Source organism: Cryptomeria japonica, chromosome 9 (assembly GCF_030272615.1).
Source record: "Cryptomeria japonica chromosome 9, Sugi_1.0, whole genome shotgun sequence".
Classification (NCBI taxonomy): Eukaryota; Viridiplantae; Streptophyta; class Pinopsida; order Cupressales; family Cupressaceae; genus Cryptomeria; species Cryptomeria japonica.
The window spans coordinates 548,486,936-548,508,967 of NC_081413.1; the positions used below are offsets into that span (position 1 = coordinate 548,486,936).

General features: G+C 36.7%; 1 protein-coding gene across 4 annotated transcripts in view; it reads right to left on the reverse strand.

Moving 5' to 3' along the window:
• Nucleotides 1-22,032, reverse strand: part of LOC131060981 (PH, RCC1 and FYVE domains-containing protein 1) — a 60,789-nt gene that overhangs the window by 36,201 nt on the left and 2,556 nt on the right. For 3 of the 4 annotated variants that reach the window (XM_057994476.2, XM_057994474.2, XM_057994477.2), the window contains 4 exons: nucleotides 9,771-9,860; nucleotides 9,539-9,625; nucleotides 4,750-4,956; nucleotides 1,447-3,558 (listed from right to left, as the gene is read on the reverse strand). In XM_057994476.2, the coding sequence (XP_057850459.1) occupies nucleotides 1,447-3,558; nucleotides 4,750-4,956; nucleotides 9,539-9,625; nucleotides 9,771-9,860 (2,496 nt within the window). Of the gene's footprint in view, nucleotides 1-1,446; nucleotides 3,559-4,749; nucleotides 4,957-9,538; nucleotides 9,626-9,770; nucleotides 9,892-22,032 lie in introns of all 4 variants that reach the window. The other variant, XM_057994475.2, reaches the window with a different exon arrangement.

Below are 22,032 nucleotides of genomic sequence, written 5' to 3' on the forward strand. Positions count from 1 at the left end.
AACCCCTGTAACATTTGAGGCCAAAGAACTACTGATAGTGGGGAAAAAGCTAGTTATGTGAGCCTACGGCTAAAATCTACTTTCTTTGCCAGAACAAGGGGTTAAAAGAGATCTAATTATATCTACATGAGGAAACACGGTCAATTTTTTTTACTCCTTAAGAGATTTTAGAAAAGGAACATAATTACAAAGAAGTTCTTGGACAATATTTGCAACATCCGAATTTCATTGTAAGGACTAAAATTTCATGGAGATATAAAATTTACTCGCCAAAAGGCACCTAACTGGCATGAGCCTATGGCACAATGATAGCATATAAATGAGTCCTAATCACCCAACGAACATAAGCTGATAATTGGTACATTTTTCCTACCCATGCTCAGTTCACATATACTACTCTGATATAGTGTTATTTCCTCAAGCAAATGTGTAGGACACCGATTGGCATGAGCTAGAGTGTAGCAAGATGGTGAGCCCTAAAACGGATACTCGCTGCAGTCAATACATGAAGGACTTGCCCAAAGAAAAGACAAAGTATTTATTCACTAGCACCAAAGACATTAAACATGAGAATATGTAACCATTTTATATATCTGTGTCCCCTTCTCCCACATTTGATAACTTAAAGGAATATAAACATGAGTTACAGAAATCCTAGCGCCAGACAAGTGTGGCTGTTACAAATTGTTATATCAATGAGCATATAAATTAAACATATGATACAACACTGCATGAAATTGCCAATTGTTTAATAGGAGGAAATTGTCCCCGTTTTCTAAGCAGACGTAAAAAATTCTGATACGTGGATTAGGAGGTCCACATACCTTCTAAGCACATTATACTTTTCTATTGACCAAGCACATAGTGGCTTGCTTGTTTTGTTTTGTCCTTGTCAAAGAGCTAAGTAATATATCTTCCAGGATGTGGATCTAGAAGTTTGGATTTCCAACTAATCCCCTTTGTTAAATGTGAAGGACTGTATAATTTTTTAGGTTAAAGTTATTTGCCTCATTGTTAACACCTAGATGAGCAGAAAGACCTAGGCAGAAAGCATTTGGTTCAATGGCTTGTATGCTTGAGATATTGGTTCTTGAATCTCTGGTATTATAAGTGTAGCCAGACTATCTCCTGACTGCAAATAGTGGTTGTTAAATGCTTTATCTGTGAGGTTCATGTTTGTTGGATAATCTCTTTGAATCTGATACTTTGCATAAAAAATGTATGACAAGAATAGCTTTTCAAGCTACTTTTGTTCATGGGAAGTGCAGGAGAATTGAGAGCTCATATGGTGCAAGAAGCCAAAACCCTAAATAAGGGAAAGATTGTAATTCTTCAAAAAGCATGAAACTATTATTTATTCGAGACAGAAAATATTTCTTTGCCTTTAACAAATTTCATGCAAAAAACAACAAATCAAGAAATCAAATTAAGTTTCAAGAGGGTTACCTGTTCTTGCAATCTCAGAATTTCTTCAGTTAGAGTTCTATTTGACTGTTTCAATTCTTCAAGTACAGTGCTTGGGGTATACATAGTGGAAGTTGGTGGAAAAACATTTTTTGATCTGGGAGGACTCTGTTCCCTTGAAACTGGTGAAGGAGCTAAAGATGTGTTTTGGAATTGGAGAATTGGTGCAGGAGATGGGTGAACTCTAGCATTTGAATGAAAAAATGCAGGACAGCTCACCTGACCCCATCTTTCAGATGTTGAAGTAAGATTCAATGTTTCTTGCTTCTTACTCTTTTTTGAAGAAGTGTCTCCATCAAATCGCTCTATCTTTTCAACACTTGTGACTTTGGGTGAAAAAAATGGCGATTTCAGAGTCTTCGTTTCTCGAGAAACCATTGTTTGATGCATTAAAGAGAGCCTCCTAGATCTAGATCCATTTAATGAGGATCCAGAATCACCAACTTTATTTAACTTAACATAACAAGGATCACAAACACGATATGGCTTGCTTCGATTTGGTGCTAAACATGCACTTGTAGCCTTCTTGTTACTGCATGCATGACAAAATACAAATCCGCAGTTATAGCAGTTATGCCTTTTTCTCGTGAAACCAAATGGCATTTTACATTCAGAGCAAGATGACTGGTCCACACCAGAGATTGATTTGTGTAAGCAAATCACTGCTGTAAAAGCAGACCCACATGAAATAGTTTTTACCTGCCTATCCTTTAATGCTTCTACTACTGTTGGTGTGCTTCTGTCTTCAAGGTCACCATGTCCTAGCCTTCCATTTGCACCCTTCCCCCATGTATAGACCTCACCTTTTGAGGTCAAAACTGCAACATGGAATGAACCAGATGAAATCTCCTCAACAAACTCTCCTTTGAGCTTACCTTCAACCAGAACAATAGCCTTTCCATCCGCTTGGGGGTTTCCAAGCTGACCATGGGCTCGACTTCCCATTGTATAAACCTGACCTGAGACTGTAAGAGTAACAGTGAGAGTTTGTCCACAAGCTACTTGAATAAAAGAACAGTTACCAAGGGCTGCAACACATGTTGGAACTAGCTTCTTCTCTTTATCTCCATGCCCCAATCTGCCTTTGTCACCATCTCCCCACGTAAATAATTTCCGAGCAGAAGAGTTAGAACTCAAGTTACCTGGTAAAACCTCAACTACAGCAGCTGTATGCCATGGGCCACAAGCTACTGTTATTGTTTTTAAGCTCTTCAAGGATTCAACTTGTTTTGGAACGAGTACAGATCTGGTGTCTCCATGTCCAAGAGCTCCAAAAGATCCATCACCAAATGTAAACAATGCTCCAGATGATGCCACTACTGCTGTATGCCACTCCCCACAAGAAACCTTAGCAACTCGAATCCCATCTAATGGACCAGAAAGTCTACGAGGCAGCCAATGGCTTCTACTACTGCCATGTCCTAAAAGACCATCACCATGGCTGCCATCTCCCCAGATGTAAAGCTCTCCAGCAACACTTATTGCACATGTATGATACTCGCCACATGCAACAAACTCAATGTTGTTATTAGCAAGGGCCTCCACTAACTTGGGCTGAGAGACATCCACATCAACTTTATGACCAAGCCTTCCCCCATTTTCCTCCCCCCAACAGAAAATCTCACCTTTCCTGGTAACCAAAGCAGCATGTCTGACTCCACATGCAACTCTGTGAACATCCAGCATTACAGTTGATTGCACTGCTTTTGGCAAGAGTGCATCTACCTGGGTATGAACAGCAAAACCAGACTTATGCACACCGCCACCTAATATACCATCTTCTATACCTTCTCCCCACATTAATACATCACCCAGAACATCACCATCTTCAAGCACAGATCCCTGGCTTGATGAACTTATTACACTTGACAAACTCACTCTAAACCCTTCAGAAGAATTTTCTTTAATTTGCACTTTAGAAGTGTCTGTTCTCAAATCCAATGGAAATGAATGTAAGGAGTTGACCAAGGAATGCCTTTCAAAACCTTTTTGTGACTCTGTTGAGTATAAAGGCCTTGCTGAAAAACATTTTTCTGTAAACTGTCGTGGAGGGCTTCCATACAAACTTTGCACCTTCAGGGGTCGCACACAATTCTGCAATGGGTTAATCCTCATCAGATAAAATCATATAAGTAACCTTTGAAATATGTGGATGTAACACCTACTGCAGACAAAAGCAAGTGATGCACTCAAACTATATCAAAGAGCAAATGAAAATAAAAAAGAACTAAAGATCTTTGCATTTCAACTCAATTGACAGTATTGAAGGACTAGAGACTCTCAATGTTGTCCAATCAGGGAGTGCTGCCTAACAATCAGATGTGAGAGAATTACCAACTTATCAGCTTTGAGGTCAGGGTATATGTAACCATGCTTAAGTTACAAACATAGTTTCCCTATAATCCCTCACACAGACATCTGTCTAAGCCAATTATAAGGTTGGTGAAATGTAAGCATCTAAAACATTAACATATAATTGGAGATTCCAAGTTTACCGATGCCCATTAACTAATTATCAATCATGACCATACAAATATTCTATCTATTTATCTCATAGTCACAAATTACCCTTTGAAAGCATGTACACCAATCTCAACATGCAACAAAAGCACTGAGATTTGAAAAATACAAACAATTACAAGCATGTGGATTGGCAAGATTCCATTTACTCCCAAGGTTAACCACAAACACCAAACCAAAGTGATTAGAAAATTTGAACAACATATAAGTCAATGTAGGTAGAAATCTCCTTGTGAACTTCCACAAGGTACATCTCATAAACCAATTTGGTGTCTGGCTTTGGCCATGACCCAAAAATGACCATTTTGCACATTTAAAAAATTAATACTAAGATTCGAAATAATTTGAATATTGCACGCATTTAATTGATGTTTGTTGGTTTCAAATAATTTTGAAAACAGAGTGTACACAATCAAAGTGCAACAATGTATACACAAGACTTGATACTACTATAGGGATTCAAAATATGGAAAATTTTCTTATCTATTCTGGCAATAATGGATTACGTTCATCCTTTTGAGCCTAGGAAAGAGAAAATGGAGTAATGAAAGGACAAATGGGATTGAGGTAAATGATAAACTAAGTGTGTTGTCTAAAAGGGAGGATATCTACCTTTTGAACTGTTCAAAGATGGCCAACTACCAAACTGCTATCTGGTCCAATTTAGCATGCTTGCCGAATATCAAATATGCATTACCTCTTCAAAAGTGACCAAATGTTATAACTATTAAATTGATTACTGTTTTCAGATAAGATAACACATACATTTGATCCTGAATGTGAGAACTTTTCTATATCATCCACAGAAGGTAATGGTTGCTTCCTTCGTGTGTGTCCAGCAGGGCTGCTAGAGTTAGATTGAAGTCCTCCATCGCTCCATGAATCCACATAGAGTTTGTGAGACTGAGTCCCAGAGATTAAAGCCTTTAGGCCAACAAACCAAATTTCTGCCTGCTCTTTGTCCTTGCAAATCTGAAAACAGTAATATCTTATGTCAATAAAGATATAAATGTGTAATATTATAATAAACATGCAACCAGATTATTGTCTTAGCATGCCAACTCAACAACAACAAAGATCTCGAACATAACACCAGTCTGTTGTCCAATTATCCTTTTTCTCTGCTTTCTCTAAAAGAAAAAGAAATTAGTCTTTAATGCTTCGTTTTACAGTTATCTAGGACTAACACTTAGATGGAAGATATTATTCATTACGAGCTCTTAGGATTCCAACTTCCCTGAAACAGAATATGCATGATTTTGCTAGAAATACACTACTTACAAATTCTGGGATCCGAACGATAAAAAAAAATTTAAAAATTGAATCATGGATATTTCTATTTCCACGTGTAATGGGGACTGGCAAGAAAATGAGATAAGATCATGCCACATGTAAATTGCTGTCAAGTATGAATTTATGACACTATTTATCTCTTGTAGCTGTATTTGACTAACAAATTTGAAACAATGAATTTGATGATGTCCTTGCCTACTTGGCTAGAAAAGCTCTTATTGTATATCCCAATATCAATCAATTTTTGTATTAAAACAAAAGTATAGGACTTTTGTGAGATCAAAAATGAATTAGTGCAACCTTTTCCTATTGTTATTTATGCAAATTTAATAAAAGTTAAGAAACCTTTGAAATTAACCAAAAAAAGTGTAAGAATTGAACAAACATGCAATTAGGATATAAATCCATAAAAAGTGTATTATTTATACAGATCTATATATAACTGCATTTTGTTTTACTTTATTGCAAGCAATTCAGTGGAGATGTACCATATATTAAAAATAAAATAATATGCTAATTTTGGGTTTGCATAACATAATGTTCCTTACGTGGAAATAATAATAATGCTATACAAGTGCCATGAGAAATCAAGAAGATTTAATTGTAGATGACATGTCTTACTGTTTTTGAGATCATACGGAAGAAATTTCAATTTGAAAAGTCTCAAAATCTATTTTGAAAATATTGGAATAATGTCCACAATTAAAAATAGTCATTTGACGCTATTTCTTAAAGCCATAAAAATAGTCATTTCTGAATCCCTATTTGTTAGGGGAACAATTATTGTAATTTATATTCATCCATCAGAAATTTAGTAAACTTGGAAAAGATGAAATGTGAAGGCAAATTTGCACAGGACTACTCAGCGCAAAATATAGTCTTCACAGATTATTATTTTCCAAATCCTTGCCCAAAACTTTTACTTGGTTTAGAATTATGATTAGACAATTTCAAATTTTAATAAATCTAATCATAAACAATTTTTAGTTTTTATTTAGGGTAAGGAATTCACTAATTTTAATTTTTACCAACTCTAACCTTAAACTAATTATTCTAGTTTAGGCTCTGTTGTGTTGCAAACATGCACACCCCATTGCAAATGGGGAACCCCTCTTCTTTTTGCTTGTTAGCATAGTCGTTTTTGCTTAGTTTGTTGGGTTTCTTAGTCTTCTAGCTCTTAGGGAAAGGTGATGTCTTGTCAATCGGGATAGGAATGTATTGTTCAATCCATGGAGTAAGTGTTTGAGTTCATCCTTGCTAGGGGGATGTTTGGGTCTGGAATAGGTAAGTCAAGTCAAGAATTCCTGGGTTGAGATGTGGAATGAGGAAATTTTCCAAGGATTGAATTACAATGTAAAATCTATGTTTGAGGTGGATTTCCCTTAGGAAATCCGCCTCTAGGTCAAGGTTCCCCTTCAATCCTTACATATGTTGAGTTTTCCCCTTCCAAGATCCGGAATTGAGATGATGATTATTTGGAAATCCATGTTTGGAGTATGGAAATCCAGAATTGGAATGTGGATATCCTTGTCTAAATTGCAAGATCCAAGACAAAATTCAAGGATGAGAAATGGGGTGAGATATGGAAATTCGATTGAGAGAGCATGGAGTGAAATTGTGAGGGAAAAATTGTTAGGAGAGAAATTGAATTTGAAAGTTGTGAAAGGAAAATTCCTTAGCTAAAAACTGAAATTTCAAGGAAATTCCAAGGAAAATCATGGAAAATCGTGAATTATGAAAGAAATTTCCTTTCCATCACATGGAAATGCAACAAATTTCCTTGCTCAAGGTGAAGTGTGCTCAAGATTTCCACTCCAAGATGAGAATCTGCCCATCATTTCTCCTTCACAGTGGAAATGTGCTCAACATTTGCTCTCTGGCACGGAAATGCACTCTTCAAATTTCCCCTCACCCTCTAAAATGCGCTCAACATTCCAAGGCACCCTCTAAAACACGCTTAACATTGTAAGACCCCCTTTCAAGTGTGCCCTACATTGTAGCATGGGGTGGAATTTGTGCTCCATATTGTTGAATAGCCCTTCATATGCACTTCAACATTGTATGTCACCCATTCACATGTGCTCCACATTGCAATACACCTCCCAAAGTGCGCTCAATATTATTGAACACCCCCTAACATGCGCTCTAAATTGTTTAAGGACCCCTGATTTGCGCCCAGAAATGAAGATCAACCTCCAAATCTCGCTCAGCAGTGCAAGACACTTCTTGAAATGCATCATATTCTCAACAAGAGTTTTGTTCCAAACAAGAACCATTTAAAGACCATATTCTCAACAAGAATCTACTACCGTCTAGTGAGAATGTAGTCAGGAAAAAACCGAAGATTAAAAATGAATGTATAATGTCTAAGTTTATTCAAAGCCAGGCACATTATGATGTAAAGATTGCTAAAAATATTCTGCTGAATTTCAATGAGAAGACTACCAAGAAATTCCAGTACATAAATGGCAAAAATTCACCCTCATAATTACAGTTGAATCAGATTCTACTGTATAATTACAGTTCTGCAACTAGCATACAGAAATGTATTTCCCTAAGAAGTACTTGAAATCAATGAGAAGTATAATGATGTAAAAATTGTTACAAATGTTCTGTTGTGTGATATGGATGACGATATCATGTCCACATTTATACAGTACATAAAAAAGTGTGAAGAGTTTTCAGAAGCAGCAATATTATATTGTGATGAAAGGTGTTATTCATATTCATTGGTAGAATAATGGTAACGCTTGTATGAAAGTTTCTACAAAGGATATGGCAATTTGGTCTTTTTTTTTGTTCAAGTTACTTTTTCAATCGAAAATTTCAATTTGACCAAAGTCAGCCAAAACAATCTATTAATGAATGACAAAGAGAAGATGAATTTGTCATCAATCAATATCACAAAGAACATCTCAATGTCAATCAAGAACATCATAAAAATAAATCAGGTTGACCAACCACAAACGTCAATCAAGAACCTGATGAACAGCATCATGACAAACACAATGATGTTCTTTTGTACGGTACCAGTGTCTAATGTGAGCAGAATAAAGATATGATTAACCAAGGACATGCAACTTTTTTGAAAGGGAACAGAATTCCCTAACTACATCAACATGTACTTATTCTTTGTAGGTAATTGTTAGCCCTTTTCCTCGTGATGAAGCTTCCACTTCTTCCTATGCTTGCACTTGTGCATTCTTCCACTTGTGTTTTGGATGCATTTTGGAATCTTCTAGCAGTAACTTGCACGTTTATAATGCAGCTTCCATTTGTTTTTTGCATGGTTTGTGAATATTTCACATGTAACTTGCATGTTCATTGAATCTAATTGTACTTGAGCATATCTTATGTGCAAGTCTACTTAATAAGAGCATTTTCCTCTTATTGTTCTCATCCCAGATTCATGCATTGTCGCACATACTCGAGGATTATATAAGTATTTGGATACACTAGTAACCATATTATTTTGCATGTACTACTGGTATGAGTGCTTTTCTATTAAGTTTTTATTCTTGAATCGTTTTTGAAGTTTGGAAGTGTATTTAATCTCTTAAGGAATAATAATTATGGTATTAATTATAAAGGGACATCATTTGAAGTCATATGACTTTTAGGATTCTGTCTATATAAGAATGAATGGTAGTATGTCTTAATGGTACAAGTGATGATGGAGTATACCCTGTGAGAATGTAAGATTCCACAACATGAGATGTGATGCTATAGATCTGAGAAGAGTACTAGAGGCAAAATGTACTTTGTTATTGTAATGAAATCGAATGTATCACCATGAAATTTTTGGGTTTATGCTAGCTAGCAGATATTGTACAAGTGTCTTCCATATTAATTGATTTATAGGCAGACCTGAAGGTTTACAGCACTTGATTTTACTATTTGATGATGGAGAGAAAGAGTAGGGTACCAAATGAAGAGCATACTGTAATAAACATAGTTGTCATTAAATCAATCAAAATCAAGAACATACTAATATCAATTTTATCATTAGTCAATTCAATTCACTGCACTTAAAAGGCAATACCTCCTTTTTTAATTTACAAGAAAACAACACACTAAACATTTCATTACAATATTTGAAACCCAGAAACAAATAAGCAATATTTATATAAGTTTTAATCATTAAGGAATTCACTAACTTCATCTTTAGAGGGGAAAGATAAAGACTAAAGCAGATATAGAAAGTCAAAAGTTATCCAGCATCTGAAATTTCATTATGTAAATAATGATTATAGGAACTCACCAAATCAAGCGACTGTTCCCCATTCCCATATATTAAAGAAAATGATTGATACTCCTTTTCAGGTCGAGGTTGCCGATGGAAATTTGACTGAAAATATTACAGAGAGCAACAAATATATTTAATTCTAATCCAATCCAAGTAGGTTTATAGTCTTGAAAGCCATTTATTCAAAAAAAATTTGAAGACCTTAACTATTTTTAATGAATAAATGTTTTGTTCAGAATAAACTTACAGTACGCTGGCCTGCAATGATCTTAGAAACAGCATTCAATCTCAATTGTTTTTCCTCCTTCCCAGAGAACCAAATTAAAGATCTCTCATCCTGAACATCCATAGACATAACAGCAGAATATCTAATGCCTTTTTAATAGTCTGAAAGATCAATAAGAATTGAAAAAAGGTTCCAAGCCTAGCCAGGAATGAAATTATAAAGATTTTGACAACCATCCTAATCCTAGAAGTGAAAAAAAATATTATAAGCATTTCTATTAGCAATGACAATCCAGACTTTAATATTAAAATTTGATATAAGTCAGATCTCAACAAAAGTTTACAGGAGTGTAAGACACATGAGGACAAGAAGCAAAGAAAAAAATGTAAATCATTGGACACATAGTATAATTGACCAAAATACCATAGATAAGCAAATATCACTGTCAAAAAGGAGTAACACTTAAAGCCAATCTCAAACAGAGATATAAGGTGAATTCCTGTGCAAAACCAATCTCAAATGGGGATATGAGGTGAATTCACGTGCAAAATATTTTATACTGTTTAGTCATTCAAGAGCTAAGATATTGACATGAAAAGGTAAATCTACAGTGATAGACATGCCCATTGGGATTCAGGATGAGCCCTGCCAATACACAAGTTATACAACTATTCCTAAACATGCTCCCTTTCTTCCATATGACCTAATAGTTGGCAACCACTTTACGAATTGCAATTTGTATGCATGAGAAGTGAGGACTAATGATTTTCTTTGAAGGTTAGGGTGCATTAAACTCCCATCGCAAGAGAACTTGCAAATTGGCACTAATCAAAACCAGGCGTGGCATCAACTTCCTAATGACCCAGAGCCTTACAGCCCTCTGGGTCCCATAGACTACCTCCTAGTTCTTTATCGAAAAAACCCCCACTACTTTACCTCATTGCACATACATCTAGATACACATCTCATTAAATATATGCAACATGCAACTAATCTTTTTAGGACTTTGGGTAGGTGGGTTAGTCTAAAGATAAAACCATCACCCTTAACAAACTAGTGATCCTTGAAGGAGTGTACAATACATTGAAGATGATCAAGACTGGGCAATCTGCTGAAGCTATGGGATGCCAAAATACATCGGTAGGGAAGTATTCAGCCTTAGAAAGAAACATCTACACAAAAGAAAATTAGTGATGAGCCACCAAGTTTGTCTTGAGGCACGTGCCCATGCATTTTTTTTAATTATTAGGGTATATGCAAAAATCCATGATTGCTATCAGATTGGCAAATCATATCAATCTATTTAGTGCTCACAAATATTGCTCTCACATTTCCTTAATGCACTTGCTTATTGAAAATCAAGCTCTCAATACAATGAAGGATCAACAAGATCTGGATCATTAATTGGTCTCAATCCAAGTGGAACCAAAGGAGTACTAACAGGCTAAAACTACATTTGAAATCTCTTCCCCATTTGGATCATTAACTTACCCTAGCAAAAGAAAATCTTACCATTTTGGAACTCCCAAACAATAGTGCAATTACCTAGGTCTTGTTGTGACCTTTTCACACATCGCCCCATTGCAAATGAGGACCCCCTCTTTCAAGTTTTCCGGTTTTTGGTTAGTTTAGAGCTTTGGAAGTTAGGTGACAATTTTGAGCTTTTAATGTCCGAGTCTCGTTTTTGGATGTGATCATGTTCAGAGATCTTCAGATGCAAGCGAGGCCAAATTTTTGAGTTTTGAAGTCGATAGCATCAATGGGTTGAAAAGATGTTAAAATGATCCTAAATTTTCCTAAGTGTTGAAGTTGCAACTCGCCTTGAAAATGTTAGCGAAAAATGTTAAAAATGTTGCAAATTGGTGTGAATTTTGTGCTAAGGTGCTAAAAGTCCCTATAGGAGTCATTTTTCCACTCCTAGGAGGTTAAATAAGTAAAAAATGCATAGTCTCGATGGACTTGTATTTTCCACCCTTCAAATCTTAACAAAATGTTAAAAGTCCGATGGAGATAGAATTTCCATTGCATAAAATGATAAAATTGGATAAGTTTGGACTTTGAGTGTGAAAATCAACTTAGTCCTGACGAAAAACATTTTTCCACTAAGCAATTAAGGCATAAAATCAAAAGTCCCAATGGGAGACATTTTTCCACTTAGTTATAAAGATGAAAATGATGAAAGTCCCGATGGTGCATGATTTTCCACTCCATTTTGAGCATGAAAGAGTTGATTTAATGTTAAGGATGATGAAAGTCCCAACAGAGGCCGTTTTTCCACTCCACGACTAAGTTTGCAAATGATTTTGTGGAAAGTCCCAATGACTCAAGAATTCCACTCAGGGCAAAGGTGTGTCCCGATGGAGGTCATTTTTCCACCAGGCCCACGAGGAAAATACATAAGGAAAGTGAGTCCTGATGACCCACGTTTTTCCACTCGAAGGTAAAATGATCAAGATAAAGTGCAATTTGAGTAACTTGATGAGGTGGCATTTTCCACTTGAAGGGAAAATGATTGAATGAGCGAAATAAGAATGAATTTATGTGTCCTGATGGAGGTCGATTCTCCACTTGGGATGAAGATGTGAAGATTTAATGAAGTTTATGTGTCCTGCTAGACATCAATTTCCACCAAAAGGGTATTTTGACTAAGTTAGATGAAAATTTCAAGGAAATTGTGTCCCGATGCAATGTGAATTTCTACTTGAGGCTAATATGTAATAATTTGATCAAATTTGTGAGTCCAAATAGGCATCGAATTTCCACCTAGGGGAAGTATGTGAAGAATGAGTTAATTTTAATGTCCAAAAGGACATCAATTTTCTCCTTGCATGATCAAGTGAACTTTCAAAAGAAAAATGAGTGCTTTTAATGGCAAATCAGTCCCAATGAATATCGATTCTCCACCATTGCATTTGGTGGACAAAGTGGGAACGAAATGAAGTTAGATTTAATGTCCCTATGAAGTGCAATTTTCCACCTTGTTGGGTTAGCAATTTATTTGTCCCAAATTCGCTGTGTGGTGACATTGCAAGGCAAAATGCTAAATAAAAGACCAAAGCCAGGGATTATTAAAATACTGTTAAGTGGCTGATGTGACTCTTGGCGAACTGGAAGAAGAAAGATTGAGGATCACCATAGCTGGTGTGGTGCAATTTTGGTGTCTAAGACACTAAGTGCACCACCATTGTGTAATGTCCCCATTTCCGACCCTTCTTGAACATCAGCTATTTTCTAGGGATTGGCCTATCAACAAGGTCCCGTAGGTCAATGAGATGGATAGGGAACCCATCCAGGGGTTGCAAATTCACTCAAGACATCTTCTGACTGCATTTTGGGAGTTTATCTAATGTTTCCAAGGGTCAAAGAGAGTCTCCTAAAATTTAGGAGGGGCTCCTGTTTTTTAGGAGGGGGCCTAATTTTGTGGAGGAGATTGGCAGAAGACTCTGTGAGTTGTTTTGGATGTTTGGAGACAATTTCCTAAATTTTAGGGAAATCCCTAATTTTAGGGAGGGACTAATAGTTCACTCGGAGATCACTAGGAGCCTATAAAGCATAGCAAGAGACCTTATGAGCATTTTCAGTCGTTTGAGGATTGTCTCCTATTTTTTAGGAGGATTCCTATTTTTTGGAACACACTGGTAGTGACCAGTGGACCCACCAAGACGTCAGGAAGATTGGCAGAGAGCCAGTGGGACAAATTTCAATGGTCAGAGACAGTTCCTTGGTCTTTGGAAAGGATCCCTATTTTCTAGGAAGGGACTGGCAGTTGGCCTGCCTCATCTAGTCAGCACCTCAGTATCAGTGGCGATTTCAATTTTCAGTTGGAATGGCCAATTGATGGTTTGAGAATAAGAGGTTGAAAATTAAGGTGATGACTTTAATAATTAAATAATCATAATAAAGTATTGGTTTAATAAAGTTACTTTATATTATTTAAATAAAGTAACTAATAAGGGGACCACCATGGATCATGATACCTAGGGAGGCTAAAATAAGTTGTTTTAAAAACAACTTAATAAAAATAAAAGGGGACTTTGAGAAAGTTAGATCAGCAAGGAGGGAAAATAAAGTGAGTTTTGGAGGGAAAAATAAAGTGAATCTTTGGAGTGAGAATAAAAGTAACTTTTGAGGGTTCATTCATTCATTCTTGAAGTCTGATTTTGGAGAACAGCAACAGCTTGGAGAAGTTTCTTCTCAGATCTGTTGTGGAGGACGAAATCCCTTCACAATTCAGTGGCCTACAGTGGTGAAAGACACTCCAAGGGTCATAAATATTCATTTTGCTACAGGTTATCAGCATTTTGGAGGGCATTTGCAGGCATCACAGGATTTCTATTTGAGATGGTGCTGCAGACTTGGAAGGTATTATTGCAGATTGGGGTCTCCTTTCAGCACATATCAGCATTACTTTAATTTCCTCAGCTGGCCATACCATCTAATGATCATTTCCAGCCAAACCCTAATTGGAAACTAGGGCTTTCAGGCCTCTTTGTGGCAGAGCAGACCTAGGAATCAGTCTGTAAGCTGGATCAGACTTAATAGAGGTGTTCTATATTGTTTCCACAAGCCATTGGTGATTTATTTGCTGGCCCAGATTTTGTATCAGTCCTATGTTTTCTGTTAAGGGTATGTAACCAGCCCTCTTGTCAAATAAATATCAAAAAATTGTTATTGCTTGCAATTGTATTTGTCCCTTTCATTTCCAGCAATCATATCTCTTTATTGCATTCGTTTCCAATTTGCAAACAATCCAAAACTCAAAAAAAGTCAGAAAAAATCACAATAAAATCAGAGAAAAAACAAATCTTCAAAAGAAAAGAAAAAAACAAATTTGCATCAGCCAGCTGGGGGTGATATACTACACATTGGAAGTGTTTTGCAACATTATTGAAGTCGCCATTGCTGATTGGAGTCGCCATTCCCAGCTGAATCAACATTACCAGCGATTATCCAAGAGGGAGCAACATCACTGTTTATGCTAAAAAACGTCATTTCCAGCTAGGCAAGCACAAAATTGCATCAAGTATATGAAGTGCACCATGAATGAGATGATTTTCAGCCACTAAAACACAAGTTGCAGAGGTGTATTCAGACTTCTAACTCAGAAAATCAGACCTGAACAGCATCTTGGACATCAAATTACATCATTTTCTCAGTTTAAAGAGGAGTTTTCAGACTTTGACATCAAAATCAGACTTACTTCAAGTCTGAAACTGAGGTTTTTAGAGGGTGAAATGCCCATATCATGGTCCAGATTTCCATTATGGTGAATTTCTGATTTTAATGTGCTTACAAGTCTGAAATTATTCAAAATCAGAACTTAGGGTAATTCTGAAAATTAATTATTTAAAATATTTTACAAGGTTATTGACTTCCATCTTTGTACAGGTACCATGTCAAAGGCGGGGACAGCTGCGAGGAAGACTCAATTGAAGATTGTGCTGGAAGGATACTATCCGGAGTCGCAGATATCTTCCAAGTAGAAGAAAGTTGGAGATATGAACATGGGGTACCTGGATAGGAAGAGGATGAAGCAAGGAATGAATGAAACGAAGAATCATCTACCCTCTCCCTTGACAGTCAACATCATGAAGAATGGAATCTACCACGCAGTTGGCTTTCCGCCATCTATTCAATGCAATGAGCTTATGGTTGAGTATGCAAGGCACTATGATCCACAAGCCAAAACAATCAAAACACCTAAGGGGTTGGTGCTTGCATACCTAGCCAAGGAGTCAATTGGGGAAGTGTTGACGTGTTTTTTATGATGTCTAACACCGAATAAAGTTGCCCAACAGTCACTTTACTCTCTCTTGATCAAAGTTCAATCGTATGCTAAGATTGCAGTAAGTTCAAACGATTGACTCCAAGGTTCCAGTTATGCAATGGATGTGACTCGATAGGCTTGATGTGATATGCCAGTAATACAAGGGAACCTACGCACACTTGAAGAAGATTTAAACAATTTTGTGACTTTCAAGGAATTTGGTCACGAATGATTTATTAATGGGAAGCTCTCTTTTTAGGATTTTTAGATTGAAAATGCTGAAAGTAAAAGGGAAGGGTTTAGAAAGCTATGCTAAATCTAAGAAAAAAGAGACAATGATTTCTTGAGCGAAATCAACCACACTTTGCTTTGCCAACTTCGTAGAACTATACAAAGGCGGTGCAATCTTCAAAGGTTGTGCAAAATATTTTCATAACACCAATGAACACCATCAAAGAACAATGTCCACCCGATGATCGAAGTTAAGTTTCCACATAAAAAGGCTCAGACTAACCTTGCAAAGTTAATAACAATCAACTATTAACAAAAGGTATGAGCAAGGATTTCACTGCAAACAATCTCATCAATCCCATTTATCTAAGTGCAGAGAAACAAGTCTACTCTAAGTGAGGAAAGCAAGGCCTTGCAAGCTACAAAACAGGACAAGTATATAGGTTCAAAAAGAACAATGTATTAAGTTTACTACTTCAATAGCTCTTCGCAACAATCTTAGACAATCACTCCTCCCTTTACAAATGAGGGGGGTCACCCCTTTATATAGGCTTCAGGCCATGATTACATGCAAAACCCTAATTAGGGTTTGCCATAAAAGATTCTCCACACATGATGCAACATGGTGGGAATATTCATTAAATGCCCATTAAACCCACTAACAATAAATTCTTGCATGCCCAAAATGGTGTCCACTTTGTGCATTAAATGCACCATTTTCTATCAAATCTGCCCAATACATCATAAATGCAATAAACATTCTTCCATGCAAGATTGCCCATGATGCCATAAATGCCCATCATATCCTAAATGCGACGGCTACATGCAACAAAGATGCTCCACTAATTGCATGCGTTGACCCAACCACCACTTGGTCAAATATTCCAGCCATGCATGCACCATTATGTCAAAAGATTCTCGTCTAGGGATGGACGGCCATTATCTCGCTCATTAATGGCATAGGCGACAAACCTGGTGACAACGGCCTTTGATTCTCCTACGGATATACTTGGCATGCTTTCTATCCTGAATTCCATCAAGGCAATTTCCTCTTTGCACTTGGAGAAAAACTCCTCCCATTCAGCCGCCAACTCCTATGTCCTCCGCATTGTGCTAGAAAATAAGGAAACATTTTCCAAATGTGCCTTGGAAAATGATTCTACAAAGAAATATTCGTGTAAACGATCCCTTAGGAAATTCACCGTCATTTCTTCCTCGACCAACGTTCTTGCGAATAACGCCTCAACTACGTTGAGGATTTCATCTTGTACCTTCCTGATTGAGTCCTTCAAGGTCAAAGACTCTAGGTTGAATCTCTCAAAAGATTCCTTTCTAGAGTAGACGGCACAAAACCATCGCGGTAAGTCATAGATTTCATTCTCCTGGACTATGATGTCCCCAACAAAACATGAGCACCGTATCCCCATGGATCGAGCAGGAGTAGAGATGAAGACATTAATTGAGGAAATATGGCATTCGTGCATCAGCAGGATCGTCACTGAATGGACAATCGCAGTTATCGGATACCGTATCAATGGTCAATAACAATGCAGTTTAGATCGGATCAGGACTGTTATCCAATTATAGGCAACGACATCCTTGTTTTGAATGTTTGTAATGGTAGTGAATCGTGAAGACAGGGAGAATATCGCGATTTGTCACAGCAACTACACAGATGGTGTCGATCACTAATCAACAGTGATAATGCTGATTAATGATAAGACGATAATCCGAGATCCTTCATGAATAATACTTAGCTACTAATAAGAATCAAAACAAGGGACCGATGATCAAAGTTAGGATGTAACAATACTCAGTCGATGGTCGATTAAATGGGGGGAAGACGTGATCCCTTGGACACATTCTTGATTGCAACTATTAATGAATTATTAAAAAACTAACAAAATATCGAATATCGGCTTTGGATTAAAGCCAGAAAGGGGGTGATCATTAAATACGATTAACAGTTGTCAATCTTCCTTAAACTAATGCGTTATTTAGACTTAACAAATAATAAAGATGAAAAGGCGTGGGTCGAAGAAATGTATCCTTTTAATTCAAAAGGAGTGTCGATTCAACCCGCAAGGTATAAGAGGACAAATGGAGGATTTCTAGCGGGCATCATCAACTATCGATTAGAAAGTGGAAACTAGTCAGACCATTCTTTGAGGAGTTTTTCCTAGAATCAAGATATCTATTATCCAAGTGAAGCCGTTTAATAGCAGGAGTGGCACATTGCTCTGTATATCGAAACTGTAGATTGAAACAATATCATACTGTAAATTTTAGGAGTATCAAAGATTGGAACTGTCTGTTCCATTCATACTTGTTCTTTGGTTAATATTATTAATGTTCACCTATATTCCCAAAAATTCAGAATTAATAGGTAGCTGTCCCTTCATCATAACATATTAAATGAGGGGGCATCACAGTGGTATCAAAGCCAACAACCCTGCCATCCTGTGGGAAGTTGGTGAATGCAAACGTATCGATGAAGAAGGGGCCAAGCAACCATGGTGGAACAGCTGGCAAAGGAAATGAAGGCTTTCATGGAGCAAACCAATGACAAGTTCGAAAAAACAAACCAACTAATACTCCAAGCCATCCAAGGTATGAGCAACAACAATACAAGGGTTAATCACAATGGGGCAAGAGACACACATTCCAATTAGTCTGAAAATGAACATTCCTCTCAAGGATCCATTCTAAGACCTACTATGCCATCATTCTTGCCAAGGAAAGAGCCCATGTTGGAAGAGGAGGAACCAGCGATTGAAAGTGTAGATGAGATAGCAATGATGTATGCAAGATTGGACCCTGAAGTGCAAGAACGCATTCCCTTTGAAGTTTAAAGAATATTATGAAGTTAAAACCCAAGCCAACCCAAATAGGAGGTGTTTACCCTCTAGGTGAACAGTTTAAAACATACAAACTGAATGCTTACGAGAAACAATATGCCATAGATACCAAATGATAATATCAAGTAAACAGAGAAGATACTATTTCCATTCATAATCGTGTTCTTATACAAGTTACCTTCCATTGTATATAAAGGTACTGGGGGGGTGCGAGGAACAACCGTCACACCCGTAACTACCATCCCTCGGTTACATTACTAACAAAGTAAAGTACTACCTAATTAATTACTGTTTATTCCCATACAATATTACCACCAACATCATCCCCCCAAAAAAACAAGGTCGTCTCCTGACGACTGAAAAACAAAATGGGATGATTAACAACATAGAATTCAGGACTGAGAATGGGGTTGAGGAAGTGTCCCTGGTGAGGAGGGTGCTGATGCGCGAGGGACGCTTCCTCTTATTTTTTAGTAGGATTTGGTGGTGATACATCTGCAAAAATCAAAGGTAAAGGTACACTTGTTTTGGATGATGGTGAGACCAAAGTTGAGAATGTTTTATATGTATAAGGTCTGAAACACAATTTGTTAAGTGAGTCAATTGTGTGATCAAGGAGACACTTTAGTTTTCAATTCGGATTGTGTGAAATCAATAAAGACGATAAACATATTGCTGATGCAGGTAGGGCTACTAACAATCTGTACATTCTTGATGATATCAGAAGTGAGAAGTTGGGAGTGATTCCACTCCATCTTTAAATTGTTGTTTTAACTTAGGGGGGGGTTCCATTGTCATATTCTTTCAGCCCCATTTCAATTATGCAAGTTGGTTTCATTCATTGATGTCGAAGGGGGAGTAGTGAGTCGGGGGGGGCAGCATTTTTTTCAGAGCAATTTTGGTTTCAATTTGGTTTCAAATGGAGTTGCCATCAATAACAAAGGGGGAGATTGTTGAACATTTTATCATTGATGTCAAAGCTAGTCAGCAATTTTCTTAATTAGTGGCAATTATATTTTATCCGTGCTATTGTTTGGTGAAACAAATATCATATGTTGGACGTGATAATTTAGTGAGGTGATATGGTATTATTCTTGGTGTATGACGGCTGTAGGTGTCTATATACTCTGACAATTTCAGACTTTGATTCTTGGCAGTACATTAATTTATTTATCCTTCTTGAGAGACGGCAGATTCTTCATTTGATTGTGAGTGGGGCGGCTTTTCCTGACAACGGTTGTGTAACGTCAACACTAAAAAGGAATCATTTTGAATTTTAGTAATTGATAAATACCTCAACCATTCCTTCCTTGTTTAAAGTTTATGGAAACAAGAATGTATGCTGCATGTTAAGCTTTTCAAGATTATTTTTCTGCTGTTAATTGTTGTCTTCATTTTTTGTGTGGGATATATTTTAGTTTTCTTTTCAACTTGCTGCAGATAATAAGCCAAGAACTATTTCAGCAATGTTAATGTTAGAACCAGAAACATAAGACATAGAAATCTGAAACTTAGAAAATCTCACAAGAACAAGTAACACAGAATTTTATCCTGGGAAAAACCCTCCACTTGAGGGTGAAAAACCCAGCCACACCAAAAAAATCATCCTTTATTAAAAGCACAAATCTGATACAAAGCTTCACAAGCTTAATCACTTGACAATTAACAGAATAAGTCGATAATGTCTCAGACAGCTGATAGCTGCTACAATACGGCTTGAACATAGGTTTTTTTTATATGACCAATCACTTAAACTTCACGCCCCTCAGCATATATATATAGCACATGAACACGACACGATATAACTCATGAAGAAGGAAGACGAAAGGCCAAGCACCAAAAGAAGTTGACAGTTACACAACCAACATACACAAAGAACTTTCAACGGATGAAATCCACGAAGGAATAAACGGCTGCCAGCACATACACAGGTCAGAGACAGTAAAAGAGGAAGTTGTTATACTTCCAGCTAAACGCCGAACAAGAAAGCAAGACGATTTAACAACCAACGAATAAATAAAATCTCCAGCTTTAACAAGCAAGATGTGCGTAATTTTTGTATGGTGATTGAAGTGCTCAATGTATTATGAAAAGTGTTAACAAGTTTCAGTGCATTCAAATTTGTGTGAAAACTGAAGTTGGTGCTTCGAGGAGAGTTGGTGCTCACTTATGTAATCTAGGTTGGTGCCCATTTCGCGAATGAAAGCTATCGATCTACCATGGTTTTTTTACCCGAAAGGGTTTTCCACATGAAATTTGTTCTCCTTGTTGATGTTTGCTCTCTCTATTCTATCTCTTTGTTTATGTGGTTTCATGTGTTTGAAAGTTCAAAATACTAATTCCCCACACCCCCCCCCCCCCACCTCTCCCCCCTCAGTATTTTCTGTGTGCTTTTCACTTATCAAGTATATCATATGAATATTTGAAATTTTCTTAAATTTTAAAATTTTCCTTTTTTTTAGTAGTCATCCCCTGCCATCCTCTGAAAAAAGCCTAAAAAAAATTGTCCTAAAAATACATCTCCCCATCCCTACCATACTCATCCCAAAAACTAGGGGCAGGATGGAAAAATATCAAAAGGCTTGCACACAAGAAAGACAAGCATGCATAGAGAAACAAAGAATAAATTAACTGCATATAGAAAAGTGTGCATGCAAAGAAAAAAAACTAGGAAAGGATCAAAGGCAGATTTGTGAATGATGTGCAATACAAAAAGTAAAAGCAGACTTTGCTTTAGAGGATTTTTAAGTTTTACTTTCTCAACAAGTAATGTAGTAATGGTGCATGTCCCTTGAAATGTTTGTGGGACTTGCTTTCTTTTCAATAATTTAATTTTAACCTTCATGAAAAACATTGTAACAAGATAAATATCTAGTGTTTGCAAATTGAACCTTTAACCTTGTACTTGATAGATGACAAAGCATTACACTAGAGGACAATTACATTTAATCAGCAGATAATAGCAGGCTCCTCTGCACTAAATGCATGCAAGCCGGTAAAAAGGTGTATAATCAAAAAACTATCATACGAGAGGATTCCGGCCACCAACACTGCAGATTCAAATAAATAAGATGCAAGATTAAGAATGAAATATTTGTGTCTCTACAAGTATGGTATGTTACTATACTCATGGATATCTTACTTTTACTAAAATCAATAATAGTCTAACACACCATAATTGACGTTTCCTTCTAGAGCTGCCACATAAGTTTTGATTCAAAATCTATGATAATATAGATGTTATTGCCTAAGCATCCCTGCCTTTTCCTTAAACCATGTTGTTTTACACTTGTCACTTGAGAAACTAAGGGCAATAGGACAGTAAAACTAAAAGAAAAGCCCAGAAACAAGTTCATCTATAGCATCTTTTCAAATGAAATAAGCAAATACATTGATATCTAAATTTAACAACTCACTTACCTCCTTA